The sequence below is a fragment of the Delphinus delphis genome, chromosome 2 (genome assembly GCF_949987515.2).
Source record: "Delphinus delphis chromosome 2, mDelDel1.2, whole genome shotgun sequence".
Lineage (NCBI taxonomy): Eukaryota > Metazoa > Chordata > Mammalia > Artiodactyla > Delphinidae > Delphinus > Delphinus delphis.
In genome coordinates this window covers 28354165-28378023 of record NC_082684.1, presented here as the reverse complement: position 1 = coordinate 28378023, position 23859 = coordinate 28354165, and the positions used below count along the sequence as shown (strand labels likewise).

At 43.7% G+C, this 23859-nt stretch overlaps 1 protein-coding gene across 9 annotated transcripts in view; it reads right to left on the bottom strand.

Moving 5' to 3' along the window:
• Positions 1–3753: 3753 nt before the first annotated feature.
• AREL1 (apoptosis resistant E3 ubiquitin protein ligase 1) overlaps positions 3754–23859 on the bottom strand; it is a 43940-nt gene continuing 23834 nt past the window's right edge. For 6 of the 9 annotated variants that reach the window (XM_060004185.1, XM_060004191.1, XM_060004187.1 and 3 more), the window contains exons 5-20: positions 22912–23149; positions 19288–19457; positions 18864–19044; positions 18417–18664; positions 16268–16345; positions 15318–15459; positions 15085–15206; positions 13694–13769; positions 13057–13166; positions 11340–11519; positions 11041–11166; positions 9175–9304; positions 9029–9087; positions 7029–7118; positions 6427–6602; positions 3754–6317 (exon numbers count right to left, since the gene is read on the bottom strand). In XM_060004185.1, the coding sequence (XP_059860168.1) occupies positions 6215–6317; positions 6427–6602; positions 7029–7118; positions 9029–9087; positions 9175–9304; positions 11041–11166; positions 11340–11519; positions 13057–13166; positions 13694–13769; positions 15085–15206; positions 15318–15459; positions 16268–16345; positions 18417–18664; positions 18864–19044; positions 19288–19457; positions 22912–23149 (2229 nt within the window). In that variant the 3' untranslated portion in view covers positions 3754–6214. The remainder of the gene's footprint in view (positions 6318–6426; positions 6603–7028; positions 7119–9028; positions 9088–9174; positions 9305–11040; positions 11167–11339; positions 11520–13056; positions 13167–13693; positions 13770–15084; positions 15207–15317; positions 15460–16267; positions 16346–18416; positions 18665–18863; positions 19045–19287; positions 19458–22911; positions 23150–23859) is intronic. The other 3 variants (XM_060004190.1, XM_060004192.1, XM_060004193.1) reach the window with 3 other exon arrangements.

Genomic DNA, 23859 nt, shown 5'->3' with positions numbered 1-23859 from the left:
ACCCATTCTCTCTGGCCTGCCTGGACATGGCAAGGTGGAGCCAGAGCCCCACCGCATACCAGTCATCCACTCTAGCATCCTCTACTGCCCCCAGACCCATACAGTCTCCTGCTGTGGAAGTTACCAGGGCCCTAAGCCATAATCAATATGGTGTCACACATACTATATACAGGAAAACTTTTCCAAGGGCTCCAAGTTATTAGTCAATTTTCTTTAGTTAACATCATTTTGCAGGTCAGAAAACTAATACTAAAAGATTGTCTTGCCCAAGGTTGAACTGTGGGAGTTAAAAATAAAATATGAAAGTTCAAGCTCATCAATTCATGGCTCTCTACCCTTTGAGGGTTCCATTCTGCACACTGGATGCAAAAGCATTCAGGGGCATCTTCTTTTAGAAAAGGCCAAATGACAGGAGATGACCATCCCGCAGGGGAGGCTGGAGGCCCAGGGCCTCTGGAGTCAGAAACACAGGATACAGGTAGGTTCCTGTCATCAGGAGGAGCCACCTGGTCTAGGACACAATGAAGTTTGTAAAAGAAATTTATATCCTCACCTAGCTCGACTGACTTCTTCCTAGAGTCACCCCTAAGAGATGAAGTCCTAAGACCTTGCTCACTGGGAAAGTTGCCTGGTTGGCCGGCCAAGCATGGTTTAAGGCATTCATGGCCATCAAAGACTACAAAGGCCCTGCTGGCCTGCTAACTGGGGACTGCAAGGAAGTAGCAACCATATCCACAGGCTTCATCCTGGATAAATTATCCATCACCTCCCTGAAGGAAGACTACAAGGGGAGTCTCTTACTGTTCTTACAAGGTGACTAGATGCTCTGGTTCTGTGCTAGTGTGTTTGATCCCTGCCCCTAGACGTATCAACATTATTTCCACCTTGTGTTTAAGAAGCTGTGGCTGCTGGCTGGTATTAACAAGCCAGGACCTTACTGACAACCTGGACAACTTTGCTAAAGCCACCTCTGATGCCATATCAAAAGAACTATAGCGGGCTTCCCTGGCAGCGCAGTGGTTGAGAGTCTGCCTGCCAATGCAGGGGACACGGGTTCGTGCCTCAGTCCGGGAAGTTCCCACATGCCGCGGAGCGGTTGGGCCCGTGAGCCATGGCCGCTGAGCCTGCGCGTCCAGAGCCTGTGCTCCGCAACGGGAGAGGCCACAACAGTGAGAGGCCCACGTACTGAAAAAAAAAAAAGAACTATAGCTAACACTCCTCTAACTTCTCGAAGGAGACTGTGTCCTCTACATCTCCTCACCAGGAATTCACTGAGCATCTTGTAGAGACCACACCTGAGTTCACCAGAGCGAACCAGGTCCCTGCTGTGGCTACCACAAAGTATTCATATACAAGCAACGTTAAAGTGAACTGATCTGGTAAGGAAGGTATCTGTAGCAAGGCATATCCCAACTAGCAGCACCCCTCTATCACATACAGACCAAGATCATCACCACAGCCTCTGCAGATTTCTAAATCCCCTCCCTTTGTACTCCAAGCAAAAGCCTAAGCTCTCCAAGAACTTTGGGATGGCTTTCTGTTAGAAGGTGCACAGATTCAGTACTCTGAATCAGAAATACTAGCCCATCCCACAATTTGGGGGACAATTTAGTACCAAGTCATTTTCAATACTACTACACTCAAGAACCTGCTGCTGACCACCAAAGAGACTCATGATCACATTAGATCAATCCATAAAACCTCTTCAGGGTATAAAAGCAAAGGAGTATCCAATTTAGGATATCTGGGGAAAAACCTCTGCAGAGAGACTTGGTGGTCTTTGAATATGATTCCTCAGATTCAGCATCAGGAACGGGAACTAGATTCTCACGGGGCAACGATGGTTTCAGAAGACTTTTAAAACTAATTGTGAGGTATAGGAATTACTATGGAGAAATTGACTTTGGTTAGCATCTTATCAAGAGATCACATGGGGCGACTTCCCTGGTGGTGCAGTGGATAAGAATCCGCCTGCCAATGCAGGTGACACGGGTTTGAGCCCTGGTCCGGGAAGATCCCACATGCCGCAGAGCAACTAAGCCCGTGTGCCACAACTACTGAGCCTGCATACCACAACTACTGAAGCCCACACACCTAGAGCCTGTGCTCCACAACAAGAGAAGCCACTGCAATGAGAAGCCCGCACACTGCAACAATAGCCCCTGCTCACCGCAACTAGAGAAAGCCTGTGCACAGCAACGAAGACCCAACACGGCCATAAATAAATAAATAAAAGATCACATGGGCTCTTTTTTCCCCCTCCCCACTGTGATTTTTTAGGGCAGGCTGTTTGAACAGGGAACTGGTAAAACAATCATTCTAAAAGTCAGGAAAAGTTACCTCTAGAAGGGTGGGAGGAGACTTGCTCTGCAGTGCTGTAATGTTTTCTTTCTTTCCTGGATAGTGGTTACATGTGCTCTTCCCTTATAATTATTTGTTAAAATGTACATGCTTGTATGCCTTTTTTTTTTAATACGTTCATCTCAAAATAAAAGAAAAAAGGAATTATTCATTTTTAAAAGAAAGAATAACAGGATACCTGGAGCTGGTCTATTATGCTTGACGGCCTAAGCAAAGCCAAAGCAGAGGTAAGGAGCCCGCTGGTCAAGCCACCTGCTGGAGAACCTCTACTGTGTCCTAAGAGAAGTGTAGCTGGGCAGAGGTCTCAGAGCTTGAGCTGCAGTGGCTGGAAGGTAACAGTGCATGAGAAGCTGAAGGCAGTATTTTACTGTGTTAACTTAAGAACAATTCTATCAGCCTCTTGAGTCTTATGAATAACTGCATGATGGGATGAAATCACTCAGTGACAAATGTTCATAGTGACCCGTTCAAAGCCACAAGAGCAGCATGTGTAAATGATGTAGGACCGTTAAATAACCTGTAAGTGTAAAGTTGGAGGGATAGAATTTTGTTTTGTGTGTTTAAGACATCTCACACCATTCAAGGGGGCTTGATGAGGTGGGAGTACCTTGAATGCACTCTAAAGCAGTAATTTTCAAGTTAAGATTCCAATCCACTGGGTCTGGGAGGTGGGGGTGGGGAGAAAAAATAATCTGTATTTTAAAAACTATTACAGAGAAATTCCCTGACGGTCCAGTGGTTAAGACTCGGCGCTTTCACTGCCAGGCCAGGGTTCAATCCCTGCTCAGGGAACTAAGATCCCGCAAGGCATACACCATGGCCAAACAAAACAAACAAAAACAAAAAATGACAAAAACAAAACAAAAAGAAAAACAATTATAAAGGGGATTTTGTTTTGATTTTCCAGAATGGGAACCAATGCACAAAGACACCATGATTACTTCCCCAAGAAAGTCAGGGTCCCTAACACTTTTCCTACAAGGCTCAAATCAGAGGTCTGATCTTGTCTTTCTGCCAAGCTTATCTGTGGTTAGAAAAGAATTGGTCCCGCCTGCCACCCAAAAACTTTTGAGGAACAGGGTTTTTGTTTGCCATATGCAAACTTTTGTGGGAGGGTCAAGGGCACATTGAGAAATACATGTGTGATTATATGCAAATAAGAAGGCCATCCCCAAAGTGTTATTCCCTCTGGATGGCAAGTAACTTTTTTTCTTGTACTTTTTTTTAATTTCCAAATTTTCTACACTGAGTTTCTTATGTTTAAAACAACAACTAATTAATGTTTAAAAGACTGATGAGAACAGACATCCTCTACTTTTGCCAAACTGGTTTCTCCTTCTGGAGCTGAGCACAAGCACTTGCGTGTCCCAGCCACTGGCTCTCTGTGCAAGCAGGCACTGTGGCCCTGCCTGGCACCATGGACAGCAATCAGGGAAGGGTGAAAGGGCAAGAAAGTCTGGGCCAGGCCAGGGCTCCGGGAGTACATTCAACCCCAAGCTGACTGCTACTGAGGCATTACTGGGGAAATGCAAAAACATTTCTAAATTTTTATGTTCCTTCCCCACCTCCAATTTAAGTCCTGAATCATCACGTAAAGCAGTCACTTGCTCCTTAGTCCTTTTAAACATTCATTTATTTACTGTACAAAATATTTACACTATTGCTGCAACTGTCTGGCCCTTTTGTCTGGCCTGACAAATTTGCAGCAGCAGGGCTTGGTTTCTGCTGAAGTTCTAGAAACATGCCGACATCTTCCTTGGTGTTCACTTGGTGCCTGGTCTCCTTTGAAGAGACTAAAGGCCAGGAGGTTAGCTGGCTCCCCAAGCATCTGGGTCACAAGGGCATAAATAAAACAAGCTGGCCAAAATAAGAAACGTGAATAGAAAACTGCTCAAGAAGTAACAGACACTCTTCCTTCTCTCCGACATGGTGTACCTCTCTCCACACTGGCTAGTTCCAAAGCAGGATTAGAAAAAAAGGTCAAAGGAAAGGCCTAACGAGCAAAGATACTTTTGAATAGTTAGGAGAGAGAGGGTAAACGGGAAGAACAGAAAACCACAACAGTACCAAAGGGTTTTGTTAAACAAAGACCTTGGGGCTAAGGACCACTGCAGGATGCAGCTGGGCTGCAATGGTACCCAGGATGCTCTGAAAAGTGCTATGACTAGAGCTTAAAAGGACAGATCTAACCAAGAAAATCAACTTGAGCTCCAGCATGAGTCTCTGGAGAGGAGAATGCAGAATCCAGAAGAGAAACAACAGCCAAAGACAGCAGAGCCAACCCACGTGCCCCCCAGCTGGAAACCCTCTCCGGGCCCGAGGGGCAGCATCAGGTTTCCCGGGGGATGATGAAACTTGCCTGTACATATCCCATAGGAAAACACCGGGGCAGGCAGCAGCACCTTGTCCTGGTCCCTGAGGACAGCAGTGACCGTGTGGCATGGAGGACCCTGGGGTACAGAGGCCCTGATGCTTGATCCTAGACCCCAAGGATGAGTGAGGTCAGCACCCATGCCAAGAAGGACAAATGACAACTGCGAAGGAGTGAGGTCAGGCAGGAATTGTAGCAGCTCAGGAAGGCTTGTTCCTCGTGATCTCTGGGAACAGGAGGGCTCAGGCGTGCTTCCAGGAGGCCAAGGCATTGCTGCAAGTCCCGCCTCATCTCTGGACTCTTTGTACTTGCTGGTTTTGGCAATAAAGATGGCTTGTAAATATTTTCAGAGTCGAACGCCCCATTGGGAATGGTAGCTTGCAGCAAAGCCTTCTTAGAAACAGAAATTTGGGAATTCAATGAGATTTTGAGTCTTGAAAACGTCTTCATTCAAATCGTAATGAAAAAGGTGGTTGTCATCTTCCAAGAAACAGCTGCAGGTTCTCTTCCATCATCACACAACAGTGAACCTAATTTATCTTCCTCCCTCTTTAGCTGCCCTTGTTGGTAACTGATGGAGTGACAGGAAGTAACTGGGACAGCTAGGTGTTTACTTATCATCTGATGTATCTCCTCTATGTGTGTTCCCTGTGTCCTGACCCTAAGGACCTTTGAGGAGCAATTAAATTACTGATTCCTTTTCCCTTGCCTTAGTGCTGCCAGGGAACACCAAGCAAAGAGAGAACCAGGGATCGGTGGCATGCTATCATACTGTCCCAATCTCTTGCTGCAAAAGTTTCTTCAATAGAAATCTAAAGAACCCCCAGCTCTTAGTAGACCGCATGAGCTGGAGGTGAGTGGCCGAGCCCAGCCACACCTCAGTGTAAAGAACAAACTCAGGGACAAGCATCAGTAGTCTTCAAGCCAGCCACGTGCCTAGACATGCCCCATAACCCTAAAGGAGAATCATATTCAGCACTGGAGGCAACAGCCCAGCTATCTTTCACATTCTTAGGTCTGTCTATCTCACATGCTTATACTCAAGAAAAAGCTTATTAGGGAGTTCTTCTTTGTGGATTAATGATCATTTCCAGAAACGCTTGCAAGGAAAGCTCCTTTTCCAGTTCTGACACCACAGAAAAGATCCTTTTGTGCTATCAGTCACCATGAGAGGTAGTCCAGTGCCACTCCGGCTACTGAGAGCTTTCTAAGAACCAAGTGCAAGCATAGCAGCATGGCCCTCCTCGCGTGACTGAGTGAGTTGCTCAGATTATGTACCTGCCAAAGTGGCTTGCGGGGGGGATGGGAAAGGAGGGGCGAGGGAAGGACAAGGCTTGCAGGTGACTGAATACTCCAGACACGGAGAGCACGCAGCAGCTTCTGGCTGATGGTTTTGTGTACGTTAGGGTCAGTGGTTGTGTCTGTTACGTGCACCCGGATGCTCCAGAAAGCACGGGAGCCAAATGGATGGCAAGAGAGTGGTCAGAGCATGCCGAAGCCCTCGCAGCCCTCACTGATGGCCAGCTGCAGCATCCTGTGCACCTCTTCATATGAGTCATACGTAGGGAGGCACAGCTGGTTGAAACTGGAAGGCCAAGGGGAGAGAAGTGATTAACTCACACCACCAGAAACACTGGCAAGGGCTGGAAAGATAATCCCCCGTGACAGCACGCACCAGGCAGTCAGATACCCACCACGTGTGTGCAGTTGGTAGCGTGCTATGGGTCGGAGTGGCAATAATCTGGAATGAGGGACAGAGGGCGGCAAAGCCTCCAGGTGGTAGCTGGGACGAGCCTGTTGTGAACTGAAGCAGCCGAGCCAACTCCTCCTGCGTCAAACTGGAAACCACGGTCCAAAACCACCTCATGACCTGGCAGGGAGAGCACAGGGCTGGGGTCACACCTATGTGCAGCTTAGGATTTGACCCCTGGGGAAGGAACAGGATATCCTGAAGTGGGGGTGGGCCCCAGTTACTGCATGCAGGTAGGAACGGCTAGAGTCGACAACCTCTTTAAAAGGAATTGATATTGTTACACGGTCAGGAGGGTAGTCGCTGATTACTTGGTTCTATTTCTCTGCCTTTCCAACGTACTGCCTCTGTGGCAGTAGCGTGACAGCCCTTAGGGACCAGGGTTCCCGTCTGCCTGGATGACCACCTGCCTTTCCCACATATATCACTTTCCCACATATATCCCAGTTGATATGTCTGCTTCTCCGACTACTTGACTTTTTCCTTCTGAAACTATTTCCTTACAAGACAGCACAAATTCGACTAAAAGAAATTTGGCCCACTTACCTTTTCTCTGAAATGCCATGAGCCACCAACGACCACCGCATGGGCTTTGAAGTCGGACACACTGATGTCCCCAGTCCCACACATCAGCAGCTGCAGAATAGTCAGGTGTTACGAGGATAGTCAGAGGGGCAAAGTCCCACCATAAGGTCAAAGTATGTTAACATGCAAAATGTGGAATACGGAAAACACCAAGAAAGAGACATAAGGTGAGGTCAGAATGCCAGAATGCTTCAGGAAAATCCATTATAATAGGCCAATGGTTCCTAACCAGTGTGGTAAAAATCACACAGCTTAAAAAAAAAAAAAAAAAGATAGATAGACAGATGCCTATGGCCTTACCCCAGACCTACTGAATCAGAATCTCTAGGGACAGGTTACAAGCTTGTGTATTTTGAAAAAGTTTCCCAAGGGCTTCTGATGCGCACCCCTAATTAAGAACTGCTGCTATATATTATTTTGAATTGAAACAGAGGACAGAAAGGGAACCAAGTATTTACTGACTGTCCACTCTGCATGTGGCCTGGGAATACCAGGGGAAAAAGCAGGCCCTTCCCCTTTCATGAAGAACCCCAGCCGCATTTATGAATTTGTTAGATGGCCTTTCCTTTTTCCCAGGATCCATCCTTCTTTTCTGGATTGAACTTCTACTACCGTCCCTTCAGCCCTGCCTCTACTTGGTCAGATAAATGAAAAAGAATGCCAAAAAATGAGAACATTAATGACATCAGAACCCTAAACATCTTGTTGATGTTCTAATTTGGTTCAAGATCCAGCAAGTTACTTAGCAGACTCTAAGTATTCATCCAATAGCTATAAAGAATGAAACAACCTAATCAAAGAAAAGAAAAGCCCAAATTAAGCCTGAGAAGCTTGGCTCCTTCAAAAAGAACTTGCTAAGCTAATGAGTAACTAAGAGCAGGATGGGCAACAACCGTTAAGAGACTGTGTCCTCCCTCCTATGCACTTTATGAATTGTTACAAATGCTTTGCTTCAGGATAAAACAAATTACACCAGAAGCTGTTCCTCAGCCCAGAAAATGACAGCAAGAGGTGACAGGTCTGTCAGAAACTTCAGGCTGAGAGATGGAGAGTTCATTATTCAGATTTCATATCTAAAGGTATAAAATATGTTGAAAATTGCATGAGACTTTGATTCTTGTTTCGAAGCCAATTCAATTAATAAGGATAAAAACTGTGCAAGACTACTTGAAACTACTTTTTGTTTCCCCATTTTTAAAGAAGAACTTCTTCCCTACAGGAAATAGTTTACAGAAACATGCCCCTCATAAAGGCTACGGGAAGTTAAAGCTAAAGCTAGTAACCTGCATTGTGTGTATCATCTGTGAGCAGCAGGTAAGAGCAAACTGGTTTTATTTTTTGTCTATACCTGAAGTTCATGGAACTTCAATTTTGCTAATTATAGCAAGGTATTTACCATCTTATAGCCACATTTTGGGTGTTACAGGATCTAAAATAAGAATATATTAACTATATAGTGTTGTAACACAAAGCTGTGAAATGCATCACATCTTTTGGTTTGTTTCCTTCACTAGAATGTAGCTCTATGAGGACAGGGACTTGGTCTTATTCATTCCTAGCTCCCCAGTTCTTCAAAAGCACATGGCATACAGAAGACATTCAATAAACAGTCTGAACAAATAAATTCTATTATTCCCTTAAATCAACTTTAAAGGTCACAGAATTTACAAAGACTGTATAGGATACCAACATTCTTTACTACTTGACCATTATCAATAATATTTGATGAATAAATATTAACTATTACTATTCATAATTAGTAATTTGCTGATTCCTAATTTTCACATTCAAATTTTTTTAAAGCTGGAGAAAGGGTCCATGCATGGAAGAGTGACAAAAGTAAAACCAACACTTAAAGGGCTTTCCTACTGCATCTCATAACAGAAGGTGCAGTAATCCAGTTCCTGTGGGCATAATAAAAAGCAAGCCAAGAATAGGGGGTGTCAATTGTAAGCACTTACCTCAAGCTCATTCTCATCAAAAATAGCCAAAAGGTTCTCAGGGACCAACTCATTCAGGCCTGAAACAAAGTAGCCAAGTTAAAGCCATATCCACACCATGGATACAAGTATTTTCACCTCAAAGCCAAGAGTAGACAGGATCCCACCTTTCAGGAAATGTTCCACTTCCTCTTTCACTTGACTGGCCAGCCGATACTGGGCCAGCAAATTTAAATAGAAGATTTTATTCGCGTTGGTGACTGGGGTTTGAGCTCCACCTGTCATAAGTTCTATGACCTGAAAGAAGAGGCAAAAGACAGGGAGAGGATGTAGATTGGAGTTTATAAGATGACATCTGCCCAGTATGTCCCACAAACACAGCATTATTGAACTCCACCATGGTCACAAGTTCCTACTGTGCGTTCAGGTTTTCAACACACTTGGTTTTATTTAGTTACTAAGCTTAAGGTTTCCTACCGCTATTGCTATATATTCTCCTCGCTACTGTTTCTGAAGTGGGTCTCTCAGTAAGTCTCCTCTGACCTGGTCAAACAGTGGTGATGCAACAGGAAGATATTATGGTTGCTTGTTAGCAACATTTTAACATTTCTATGATCCAAAATTGAACCATTACTGACCTCTTCTCTTAACCCCCTGAGCCAATTGAGAATAAATAAAACTATGTAAGTAGTGAAGAAGTCTTCTCAGGTCTCAAAAATTCTAAGATGGGCATAGATGTTCCCTACATTCTTCTACTTCCAACGTGAGTCAATGGAAAAAGCCATGGCTTGATACTTGGAGACTAACTTGCTACAGGATTTCAGTCACTTAGATATTTGGGCTCCCGATTTTTCTATCTGCAAAGAAAAAGCTGAACTGCATGATTCTCAAATAGAATTGGCACACTCCTTCCAATAAATAACTCCTAAGGGAGCTTTGAGGAAGCCCTGAAGCACAGTTTAATGCCACAACCCCAGAAAAACCTGTGTACAATGACCATGGTTGTCTTCATAGGTGAGCAGTAAAGGCCTCCATTTAGTTACAAGATCAGATTTTAAGGTCCTGACGACAGCACGGTAGGGACGGAACTTTGCTCCAGAGCAAGGATTCTCAATGGATCTAAACGTGTAAGACTTTTTTTCTGTTACTGTGCACAATTCTGGATATTTTTATTTTATGTGTGTAAGCATTTCTAACTAGTAGCCTAAGTAGTAAATTACTAAGATTTAGTATTCATATTAAATCCATTTAAAATCAGTACTCCCCTAGGCCTGTGGACCCTAATTCAGTACTCCAATGACTCTAGACATCTTGCAGTGCTGGGTCAGGAAGACAGGCTCCGCCCACGCACGTGCAAAGGCCATCAGCTGGGATCCCCACAGTGCTCCCAAAGGTATCTGATTATCAGTTCAGTGCTACCAGTGATCACAAATTTTCAGTCATCGCTATTTTGCTTTCAATTATTTATAACTGCAACTTTAGCTTCATCGTTACCATTTGATATTATTTAACCCCAGGATGTAAACAAAACCACACTTGCATCACAAATACCTTCGGCCATTAATTTTCTAGTAAAAAGTTTAAAAATATATACGCACAGTGTTAAAATAGGAGTCATCTAAAAAAAAAAAAAAAAAAAAAGGAGTCATCTACCTCCCTGCCCCTAATGTTAAGAAAGACACTGTCATCCCTTCCAAAGCTGCTTGTGCAGTGACACTTCACTATCACTTAGTTCTTTCTCTACTGGAAAGTAGGAATGGGTGGGATGGATGGGTATACGTGCCTTTGGCTCCACTTAAATAGGCCAAGACCATACAGTGTGGGATGCAGTGCCCCAAAGCTATGCTCTCCAATATGGTTGTCACTAGTCACATGTGGTTATTTAGAAATTCAGTTATTTGGTCATACCAGCCACATTCTGGGTGCTCAAAAGCACAAACAGAGAACTTCCATCATTGCAGAAAGTTATACTAGAGAGCCCTGCTCTACAGAAGGGTGGGAAATGGGACCCACAGGCTTCCGTTCTCTCTCACCTTATCCAATTGACCTGATTTGTTATATTTCTCTTCTGCAAAGACCAGCTCCATCTCACTCATGTCATTGTTGAGGATGAAACAAACTTTAGATTTGTAGAATTCTGGGTCATCTGTTTCAAAGTACTGAGGAGACAGAAAGACACAGAACAGAACATGACTACTCTTACCCAGAAACGAAATTTGTAACTGCCTGGAACCACTTACCCATTCAAACTTAAGAATAATAAGCTGAGGGTGGAGAGATTCCAGAGTTAATGGCCAGGGGCCTTAGTAGAAAATGCACACCTAAGAGTTACCTTGTAATGCATACGCAGTCCTATGATTTGGGCCAAGAAAGAACGGGTGAAGCGAGCTCGGACCAACTGCTTGTAGGCTCCTCCTAGAGAGGACTCATAGAGACACTTGCCCACCAGGCGCCCTGCAAACTCATACATCTTTAGGCGCAGATGAGCGGGGCGATTAGGGTTGGGATGCACCTGTCAAAGAGAAAGATTAAAAGGCCCTGGGCCATTTTTCTTCAAGCCTAGTTCTGTGAAGATCCTCCCTCCCCAACTCTATCCCAAGGGAGCAAAAATTTCAGTATTAAGATCAAAGAGCCCATCCAAATGGCATTAGTTGTTTGGTAGCCACCACTGAGTAATTCAAAGTGATTGGATGGGGCTTCCCTGGTGGCACAGTGGTTGGGAATCCGCCTGCCAATGCAGGGGACATGGGTTCGAGCCCTAGTCTGGGAAGATCCCACATGCCGCGGAGCACCTGAGCCCGTGCGTCACAACTACTGAGTCTGCACTCTAGAGCCTGCGAGCCACAACTACTGAGCATGTGTGCCACAACTACTGAAGCCCGCATGCCTAGAGCCCATGCTCCACAACAAGAGAAGCCACTGCAATGAGAAGCTTGCGCACTGCAACAAAGAGTAGCCCCCACTCACCGCAACTAGAGAAAGCCCACACGCAGCAACGAAGACCCAGCACAGCCAAAAATAAATAAATAAATAAATTTATTTTTTTCGAAAAAAAGTGATTGGAGGATAAAGGGCGAAGATAGACTTATGTTAAATTGAAGAATCTTATATTTATTTCATGGTCCCTGGCTGCAAACGGAAGTTAATCACTGGATGATATAATGCCTTTTCCCTAAACCAGAAATTCTTTCAGCCAAAGTCTACTTCTCTACTCCACCTAGTCAAAGATCTCGTACAGGGGCTTCCCTGGTGGCACAGTGGTTAAGAATCCACCTGCCAATGCAGGAGACATGGCTCAAGACCTGGTCCAGGAAGATCCCACATGCCGTGAAGCAACTAAGCCCATGCCCCACAATGACTGTAGAGCCTGTGAGCCACAACTACTGAAGCCCACACTCCTAGAGCCCGTGCTCCGCAACAAGAGAAGCCACCGCAATGAGAAGCCCGTGCACCGCAACGAAGAGTAGCCCCCGCTCTCCACAACTACAGAAAAGCCCGTGCACAGCAACGAAGACCCAACACAGCCAAAAATAAATAAATAAATAAATTTTAAAAAAAGAGAGAGATCTTATACAGAGTTCAGTTGCTTCAGGTATGTTTTTTTATTTTTATTTTTTTTTGTGGTACGCGGGCCTCTCACTGCTGTGGCCTCTCCCGTTGTGGAGCACAGGCTCCGGACGCGCAGGCTCAGCGGCCATGGCTCACAGGCCCAGCCACTCCACGGCATGTGGGATCTTCCCAGACCAGGGCATGAACCCGTGTCCCCTGCATCAGCAGGCGGACTCTCAACCACTGCGCCACCAGGGAAGCCCTCAGGTATGTTTTGAGAAAAGTGGCTTAATTATTAAAACACTAAGGAGTAGAATAGCCACTGTATTATAATGCTTTTAAGTTATATATTCATCTGTCTGCATTTTCTCTTATTTTTCAGATGAAATAATGAAGGCAAAGAGGAGGGAGGCAATCTGATTAGTTCAAACTCTTATTAGTCTCTTCATTATAACACAATCCACATTTTCCTCCCACCCACGCGGAAGTCACAGACTCACTAATGCTTGGTTGGTGTCACTGAATCGGGTGAAGAGCTGATTGGTGGTGTCAAATAGTGCTTTGCAGATTAGCTCAAACCATTCCCGGCGAGGCCCTCCCCAGTCCAGAGCTGAAAGTATAATAAAAATAAAAAGTGACTCTGGCCTACCACCTCTTATCACTTTTGTTCATTTATTCATCATTTTATACTCTCCGATCCTTACTTCCTGCATTCCACCACCCTGGTGTCCCCCATTCCATCCCACCTCAGCTATGGACTTTTATTGAAATCCCCTCTTTCTGTAGGATTAAAGGTATTCTGATCACTAAGCTAATGCCTCCTAGTGTGGGGATACAGATCAGAGAGCCTAGGAAACTGACATTTCTCTACAAAGGTTACTTTACCCTTCTGCTTCAAACTCTCCCTCCAAGTCCCTGTATGTATGTGCTTTACAAGGTCTACCACGCTATTAGCCATTAAACGCCACCCTTTTTGTCTTGACTCATGACTTCTTTTTCCCAGGGAAAAAGAAGCTGGGGCAGGGGTGGCGAGTATGTGTAGGGGGGTTGTTTTTGTTTTTGTGGATGCGGGGTAAGGAGACAAGGAGGAGTGGGAAGGAGAGTTAAAAAAGATGAATATGAAATTTCAAAACTGACCTTCTTCGTCCTGAAAAACCACTTCAAAGTTCTTGCTCCAATCTGAGATGGAGAAATTCCGAGTGGCTTTCAGAGACTGAAAAGCAGTGAAAGAAAAAGAAAGGAAACTGTCAGAACACTGGCCAGTCTCTCTTGGGTGTTAAAGACAAAAACACAAGAACATTGCCATTGTCCATGTAATAACCACAAGTACCTGGAGGCAATATATTACTCATAAATAAGCTTTAATACTACCATCTTATATTTATTTTTTTATTTTTTATTTTTTATTTTTTGCAGTACGTGGGCCTCTCACAGTTGTGGCCTCTCCCGTTGCGGAGCACAGGCTCCGGACGCGCAGGCTCAGCGGCCATGGCTCACAGGCCCAGCCGCTCCGCGGCATGTGGGATCTTCCCGGACTGGGGCACGAACCCATGTCCCCTGCATTGGCAGGCAGACTCTTGACCACTGCGCCACCAGGGAAGCCCACCATCTTATATTTAAAATGTAAATATCTCCAGAAGAAATCTAAAATTAAAAAAATAATCTAATTCATATTTATACCATTGCCTTACTGGAAAGTTGAAACTTCTTTTTTTTAATAATCCTCATTTTATTAATGAGAAAACTCTTAAATAAAGAAGTAACAATGGCTCAGATCAGTAAGCTGTCAGCAAGAGAACCAAGGAGTCTTGGTTTTCAGTAAAGTACAGTCTATCCACTAGACATTTTTAGCCACAAGGCTAGGTTCAGAACAGGAAGCCATGCCACAAGGAGAATGTGGCTGAGAAAAGGGGTTTCCAGCAGCACCTACCAGAGCTAAATATCACAAACACTTTCTGGACAGGGACCAAGGCCTTCTCATTCTCAAGGAACGTAAGAACTATGCCAGTGTCTATGTAGTGGAGTCAGACACACATCAGGCGTTCCTTTTCCATCAGGCCAGAGTGACAACAAAAATCATTTCCTTTTAATCCCACAAGAGCTCTTCTATTCCTGGGATTCAATAACAGGAACTTTCTTCTATAACAACAACTTAACACCTGCCCTTAATGCTTTTAAGTTAAATAGTCATCTGTCTGCATCTTTTCTTATTTACAGATGACATAATGAAGGCAAAGAGGAGGGAAGCAATCTGATTAGTTCAGCCTAGTAAGAGTTCCATGAAATTGTTCAGGAGCTAGTTCAGTCTGATCTTAAAGCCAAAGTGTCAACTAGTCTCTTCTTTCGATAACATACCTCCAACAAATCTGCCCCAAATGCAGTACAATCAAATGCATAGAACACCATCTTTAATACGTTTAAAGGAGAGAGAGATGTGGGTTTCATAAAAAAGATAACCTGCAGAATATAACCAAATATCACAGAGGTTTCTAGTTGGAAACTTTTGACAGGGATGAAACTTTACGCACCGATTCCAACAAGGCATGTCTGCTGACCTTCAGGGTGACTTTGGAATGTGGTCTTTTCGTGTGTACCTGCCGAAGCTCTCTCTGGAAAAAGTTCACCTTGTCCTGAAAGGTCTCAGAGCCTCCTAAGGAGCAGCAAGATCCATCATGATTAAGCCTCATTATAAGACACCTGTGCAGGCACGCAGATATCTGGGGTCAATGCCTACCCCAGCAGAATCCCTGTCCAAACTCACCTAGGTTTTTATGGAGTGAGCGGATGAACGTGGCCGCTAGGATGTTCCTCTCCTTACAGCTGAGCTCCACAGGAGGCTGAATGCCGTCATCCACCACCAGTGTGAGCAGCTTATGGACAGGGTCAGGGCCAAGGTACGAAAACTAACAAAAGGAAAACAAAGAAAAGAAAAGGAGTTAATCTATAAAGCCCTCACATCCAGCAAAAAACCTTCACATCCCTGCCCTTCTGACCAACCAACAGAAACAAGTTAAGCCTGCTTTCCCCAAGTAAGTACCTACCAGGAGTACATCTCCTTGTTTTTCACCTCAGGGCTCTATGATTCAGATTTTATTTTAAATTACTCGAGTCACAGAGACCACCTTTTAGTAAGGATCACAGGCAACACTACAGACTTTCCAACATAAAATATAAGAAGGGTAAAAGCAGGAAGGATATGTGAAACAGCAAATGAGCACCTGAATAGGTTGGGCAAACTGGCTGGAGGAAAATGATTTGCCTTTAGATTCCAAAAGCTCAGAAGAGTTTAAAACAAAAAAACCCCACTTTTTAAATTTAAAAAAAAATTTTTTTAATAGATGAGACTACTGGTGCTAAAAGAGCTACCTCTGGCACGCTGGAAGCCAGAGAATGAGCTACCTCTGGCACGCTGGAAGCCAAACTCAGGTCAGAGTTACCAGCACCCTTTCCATTAACTTAGTCTTAGGGACAAAAAGATAACTGTTGAAGTATTCTGACTTGCTACCAATTGCTGTTTCTGTAGGCACGTGTCCTCCTAGAACTACATCCTTCATGAGGAGGTTAACAACTCTTTCTTTATCTGGCAATAAATCCTGTGTGCACAATGAGAACTTCCAGAAACCACAAAAGTCCTTCAAGGAAAAAAGAAAAGGTTGAGACGTTGGAGGCTGAAGCCTGCTCTACATGAACCGGATGTAAGGTTCGACTTACTTTTGTTCCTGGGCACACTCGGAAGGTATAAAGGCGCCAGGGAATGATTTTCAGGTAGAACTCCTTCACTGAGAATTGCTGGAGGACCAACATATAGAAAATGAAGTGAATGATAAATAAAGAGGTTCTATTCGAGTATAGTAATTCAAATATCAGCCCCCATCTACATTTCTCATGATAACCCTTTTCCTCTCTGAACAAAGAAGATAATTTAGGACTGAAATCAAATAGAAAACATCAACTCTATCTTAAAACAAGCGAATTTAAAGTATTACGCTCACCATGCAATTTCACACAGATATTTCATAATCTTAATACTCAAGTCTTACTACCATTTCCAAATATCTGATATCAGGTTTTCACTTTATAAGTAGATAACACTTCACCTAGAAACAATCAAAATCTCCTTCTGCTTAGCCAGATGCTGCTCAGAGAGACTTCTTCCAAGTCAGTGGACAGGGAACACCAGTGGCCCACGCCCACTGCTTTATCTCTATTTGAATGGCACCAAGGATTTGCTGGGGAAGAGGGGGTTGGGGATGGGAGGAGTCTCATACAAAAAAGTTCATAAAAATCCTTTATGTCAGAATAAAAAGAGGTCTGTTGCCATTTACAATAAAAGAAAAGACAATGCAATAACTTTTTAATCTAAAAAAAACCCCTGGGCTTCCCTGGTGGCGCAGTGGTTGAGAGTCCGCCTGCCGATGCAGGGGACACGGGTTCGTGCCCCGGTCCGGGAGGATCCCACATGCTGCGGAGTGGCTGGGCCTGTGAGCCATGGCCGCTGGGCCTGCGCGTCCGGAGCCTGTGCTCCGCAGCGGGAGAGGCCACAACAGTGAGAGGCCCGCGTACCGGAAAAAATAAATAAATAAGTAAATAAAAATAAAAAAAACCCTGTGGGGCTTCCCTGGTGGGGCAGTGGTTAACAATCTCCCTGCCAACGCAGGGGACGCGGGTTCAAGCCCTGGTCCGGGAAGATCCCACATGCTGCGGAGCAACTAAGCCCGTGTGCCACAACTACTGAGCCTGGCTATAGAGCCTGCAAGCCACAACTACTAAGCCCGCGTGCCACACTACTGAAGCCTGTACGCCTAGAGCCTGTGCTCCACAACAAAGAGAGTAGCCCCCGCTCGCCACAACTAGAGAAAGCCCCTGTGCGGCAACGAAGACCCAAAACAGCCAAAAATAAATAAATAAAATAAATATTGAAAAATAAATAAATAAATAAAAATTTTAAAACCCTGTTATCTGAACATGTAGTAGGTCAGACTTTTTTCTTGATTTTTAAAGAACTCTTCATTAAAGAAAATTTCAAACACATACTAAAGAAGAGAAAACAGTACAATGAAGTCATCACCAGCTTCAACAATTATCAGGTCACAGCCAATCTTGTTTTATCTCTACCTGACCATTTCCCTCTTTGCCATTCCCCCAGGCCAAATTAAGGCTAGATTTTTAAATGATGAATAGTGCATAGCAAAGTGTTCTAAAGTAGAACAGAATTAGAACTCAGGTTTGGTTATGCAATTAAAGGAATGTAATGGGATGTTTCAAGAGTCTCATTTTTCTGAGGTCTGTATGAATAAGCAAAATACAAACACTAAAAAAGAAAACCCCTAAGACAAAGCGCCTCTTAGCTCAGGGGCCTTGGGAAGTTCACCTCCTTGTCTCTGCCAAAATTTCTCTATTCCAATCCTGTACATGGATCATGACATCTGTTGTGGTTTCACAAATCACTGAATGAAAGATCAAATTATTCTGAAATAGTACAAGGGTCCAACAGTAATTTTTTACACTAGTGAGAAACTGTTAATGGTTAAAAGTAGCTTTCTTTAAAACTCTGAGAGCCATGCCTTGAAAAGTCTTCCCAGAAGCAATCAAACAGCAGAAAGTTACAGGTGCTCTAAAGTCCCAAGGCACAGACTCTCTAGACAGAGATGTAAGCCAGCCAAACCAGACATGGGCAACAGAAGAGGAGGCACGGCCTTCTGCTCAACTTGAAGCAGCCTCCTCAGTTATCCCTGAACCCCAACACGGCAATGACCTCGCTCTGATTCTCAGATTGTTGCTTTGTGGATTTTGTAACCAAATACCAATTACAAGCAGGCTTGGTGGGGGGGAGGGGGGCGGCAAGAATGAGAGTTCCAACCTTTGGTGACACGTAGCAGTACACCTTCTTAGGTTTCTTCACCTTCTCAGGGGTGTGACACTCAGAGGGTGAGTCTTCATCTTCCTCCTCCAGAGCCGTGGAGGGCCGGCGCTGGGCAGAGCTTGTGTGCATGGGCGGGAGGTGCCACGGCGTGCTGGTGCAGTTGGCAGCATTATACAGATAAGCTTCAAAGTAAATGCTCACTCCTGAGGTGGACACATTGCGTTCGACAATATTCCTCTCATTCTCTGAAGTATAACAAGGAATAAGGTTTAAAGTGCAAGACAGGGGAGGAAGTTACCTATCACTAGACCTTTAGTCCACAGAGCTCTAAACCAAGTTTGGCTCAAATATCTAATATTTGTGGGGTTGGTCAGAAGAATGCAGACGTGCAAAGAACAAGTGGCCTGAGAAGAGGACTAAATCACAGCTCTTCTCTCAACTCACCACTTAGGACAATAATGTCAAATTCGCCATTATTGATTGGCTGGTTTTGGTATGAAATGCAGGCATGGAAGCAGCCTCGAGAATGCAGGGTGAGCCGCAAGAACACCTGGCAGGTCTGCCGGTTGGATGTCACTGACTTCTCAAATGAGACACCAGTGCTCTCTTCTTCCGGAGGACCGAGCTACAGGAGGAAAACAAAGCAACATGAACCATACATAATTTTCCCTGTTTCACAGTAATTTACTCCTACAAAGAATTTTCCTATCTACGAGCTAATCGAAGTCTCACAGTTACTAATGAGATAGGTATTGTCAGATGAAGGAAGGCAGGCACAACAGTCAGGGAGAAGGAGATGGATGGAAGTGAACTAGAGAGGGTGAGAGTGACAGGTGGGAGCACGCAGGGCAAGATGGGAGCCTCTTACCTCATGAATGGACAGACTGTAATTGTGCTCATCTCTCAAGGACGTGGAATTGTTGGTAGGGTTGTCATACTCATCTCGGGGCACTATTTGAAGAGTGTGTGGCTGCCCACAGGTCAACACGAGAGTAGAAAAATGGCACACAATTTTGGTCTTGGAAGGAACCACCATTCCTGGAACAAAGACAGTGGAACATAACGTCAGAGAGGTGATTTTTAGGGCACAAAGATCTACTCAGTCAGTGAGTCCTGGAAAGCTGGGTGCCAGCCCAGTTCCTAGGGATAAACAATACCATTATGAGGCAGAGAAAGAGAAAGAAAACAAAGAGATTAATTCAAATGAACTTCTGGGAACTCATTTTTACAAATTCCTAACCACTGCAAGCACTAAACAAAATGACAGAAAAACTTGGAGAAAACAGAACTGAGAGTTATAGGTATAGTACCAAGAACCCCCCTGGGAACCTACAAGTGAAGCAGGCCTTAAAAATAAGTGAATAATTGCAAAATAAACAAACAAACTCGAAATATTTAGGTGCAAATCTAGCAAAACACGTATAAGATTTGTATGTTGAAAACTACAAAACGCTGATTAAAGAAATAAATTCAGGACTTCCCCGGTGGCGCAGTGGTTAAGAACTTGCCTGCCAATGCAGGGAATATGGGTTCAAGCCCTGGTCCGGGAAGATTCCACATGCTGTGGAGCAACTAAGTCTGTTCGCCACAACTACTAAGCCCACGTGCCACAACTACTGAAGCTCGCATGCCTAGAGCCCGTGCTCCGCAACAAGAGAAGCCACCTCACTGAGAAGCCCACGCACTGCAATGAAGAGTAGCCCTCGCTCGCCACAGCTTGAGAAAGCCCACGTGCGGCAACGAAACCCTATGCAGCCAAAAATAAATAAATAAAATTAATTAATTAAAAAAAAAAAGAAATTCAGAGGCATACCATGTTTATGAATTCGAAGACTCAACATAGCAAAGATGTCAATTCTTCCCTAATGATATATAATTTTAACACAATTCTTAGCAAAATCTCAGCAAGATTTTTTGGTAGATTTAGACAGTATTATTCTAAAATTTATATGGAAAGGCAAAGGATCTAGAATAGCTAAAACAATTATAAAAAAGAAGAGTAAAGTGGAAAGAGTCAGTTTATTCAATTTCAAGACTTATTGCATAGTTGTGTAATTAAGATTCCGGTATTGGTGGAGGGACAGACACACAGATCAATGGTATAGAACAAAGAACCCACAAATAGATCCCCACAAATATGCCCAACTGATCCCTGACAAAGGTGCAGAAGCAACGTAATAGGGGAAAGCTAGCCTTTTCAACAAAAGATGCTGGAGCAACTGGACATCTATAAGAAAAAAAAAATCTTGGCCTAATATACAAAAGTTAACTAAAAATGGATCATGACCTTAAATATTAAATGTAAAACTAGGAAACTTTTAGGAAAAAAAACATAGGAGAATATCCTTGGAATCTAGGACTAGTCAAAGAGTTCTCAGATACCAAAAGCATGATCCATAAAAGGAAAACAATAAATTGACTTCAGCAAAATTAAAAAGTCTTGCTCTGTGAAAGACCCTGTTAAGGGGATGAAAAGGAAAGCTAAAGCTTGAGAGAAAATATTTGCAAACCACATTTCTAACAAAGGACTTACAGAACTCTCAAAACTCAATAGTAAAAAACAAAAAATACATTTAGAAAATGGATGAAATACATGAAAAGACATTTCATCAAAAAACGGCACACAGAAGGCAAATAAGCATATAAAAAGATGTTCAACATTGTTAACCACTAGGGATATGCAAATTAAAACCACCATTTATAATGGCCCCAAACTGAAAACAACCCAGATGTTCTTCAACTGGTGAATGGTTAAACAAAGTATGGTATATTCACACCAAGCAATACTACCCAGCTATAAAAAGGAACCAACTACTGATATACTCAACCTGGATGAATCTCCAGAGAAATATGCTGAGTGCAAAAAAGGTACATTAACCAAAAGGTTACATACTGTTATGATCCCATTTATATAATATTCTTGAAATGGCAAAATTACAGAAGTGGAGAACAGATTAGTGGGCTGCCAGGAGTTAAAAAACAGGTGGGTGAGGGAGGGAAAATGGGTGTGGCTGTCAAAAGGCAACATGAAGGATCTCTGTGGTGATGGAAATGTTCTGTGTCTTGACTGTATCCATGTCAATAACCTGGCTGTGATACTGTACTTTAGTTCTGTAAGATGTCACCACTGGGAAAAGTGGGTCAAGGTACACAGCATCTCTCTGTATTATCTCTTACAACTGTAGGAAAATCTAAAATCATGTCAAAATAAATAGTTCAGTTTTAGTTTAAAAAGAAAAGGGCTGGTACACATTATAAGGATATGAACTGTTCTCCACTGGCGGCAAGGTGAGGCAACTCCTTTTCGTGTGGAAAGGAGTCTGTGAGTGAGTCACTGAAGCAAAGGAGGAAATACCTGGAGAGGGAGAAGGCTTGGGAGCCACCTTGTCCAGAGGCTTCCTCTGTTATAAGAGAAAGAAAACTGAGGACCTTTCATGCAAACATATGCAAATCTTCTCAAGACCCCTCTTGTTATGGTTTGACTCCCAAAGTGGACACCAACCTGGCTAGTATCTAATGACACCGTCAAAAGGAAGCCAAGGCAGGGCAAACAGGGCAGCCAGGGTCTCAGCACACTAAACGGTATGTTGCAGAACCAGGAGTTAGAGATTATACTTTTAGGCTTTAAAGCACATGAACATCTATTATCTGGCACAAAGGACACAAGGGGGTAAAAAAAGTTGAGATAGAGGCCTCAATTCTTAAGATGCTAGAAGCTTGGGCGGACACTCTTCAGTAAGAAGTAAAACACATACTGGCAGCCAAGGGCAGGATTAGGGTGATTTTACTTGAAAAGGTTTCAAAAATCAGAAGACTTTACCTTTGGTCTATTCTGGCACCCTCACCCCTTAAGAACTTACCCGGCTGATGACACAGCAATTCCACTCCTAGAGAAATGAAAAGATATGTGCACACAAAAACTGTACACAAATGTTCACATCAGCATTATTCATGGTAGTCAAAAGTGAAAACGACCCAAATGTCCATCAACTGATGAATGGATAAATAAAATGTGGTATATCCATATAATGTAATATTATTTAGCAATAAAAGAAATGAGGTACTGATTCATGCTATAGCATGGACAAACCTCAAAAGCATTATGCTAAGTGCAACAAGCCAGTCACAAACGGCCACATATGTTATGATCACGCTTTTATGCAATGCAAATGGCAGAGTAGTACCCAGAGTATGCAAATCCACAGAGGCAGATCAGCGGTTACCTAGGGCTAAGGGATTTGGGGAAAATATGGAGTGACCTGGGTACAGGGTGATGGGGTGATGAAAATGCTCCAAAATTGACTGTGGTGATGGTTATACAAGTCTACAAAGTTTTAAAACCACTAAATTGTGTATTTTAAATGTATGAATTATATAGCATGTGAATTAAATCTCAACAAAGGCACTGTTTAAGAAAAGAAGAAGGAGAAAGGAAAAGAAAAAGGAAGGAAGGAAGGAATGGAGGGAGAGAAAGAAAGAAAAAACAACCTACCAGGCTGAAAAATCTTGTAGTAGGGACTATAGGCCACGTTTAATCCACCAAGCTTCACTGAGATTTCGTACCGCCCAGCCCTGCGCACAGTGAAGGCCACCTTGACCACGTTGGAACTGGGCTCCTGGAGGACTTCCTGGGTCACTGGAATTTCCACTGCTAGCTCAACATGAGAGATGTGAACTCTTAGTCCTACAGGCCGATGTGCAGGAAAGGGCTGCCCGTTCTTATAGAATAACTGCAGTGGGGAGAAGAGGGACACCCATTATTGAGCAGGGGGAGAAAATCATTTCCTGTGTTACTTGAGAGAGTGTGAGGAGGGAGGAGGTGACTGGTAAATCTCTGTATCCATCCACTCCTACAGTCCTGCTCACACATGAGGGAACAAATTCTCTCAATGCTTCAAAGAAAACCATTAAGTCACGAACAAATTCTTAATGTATTCTGAGGAGAGGGGAAAATACACCATTGAGTCCATTTCAACTCGACACTTCTGAACCACAGATGCTGCCTACCCTGTCTTACTTGCCCTTTTTTCTTATATTATCACTGCTAACCCAAACGTAAAGGTAAGTCAGTGGGTACCACTGGCACTGAGTGAACAAAAGCACTAGGCAGGGCTAGTGGGGTTCAGACTATGGAGCTAAGCACAAGGCTTCAGTGGAGAAGTCATTGCAGGGGGCAGCAAACTTTCTGCAGAGGGCCAGAGAGTAATGCTGTTGGTTTGCGGGTCATACACAGTTAGTTACTCGACTGTGGTGAACTCCTCAAACGTGAAAGCATACATAGGCAGTACAGGAAGATGAATGGGTGTGGCTGTGTTCCAGTAAGTCTGTATTTATAGAAGCAGGAAGTGGGTCTGATTTGGACCTTGGGCCATGGTTTGCCAATCCCTAATCTGTAGCACCTACTCTTTTCAGTAATATTTTTCTCACTTTGAAAATGTAA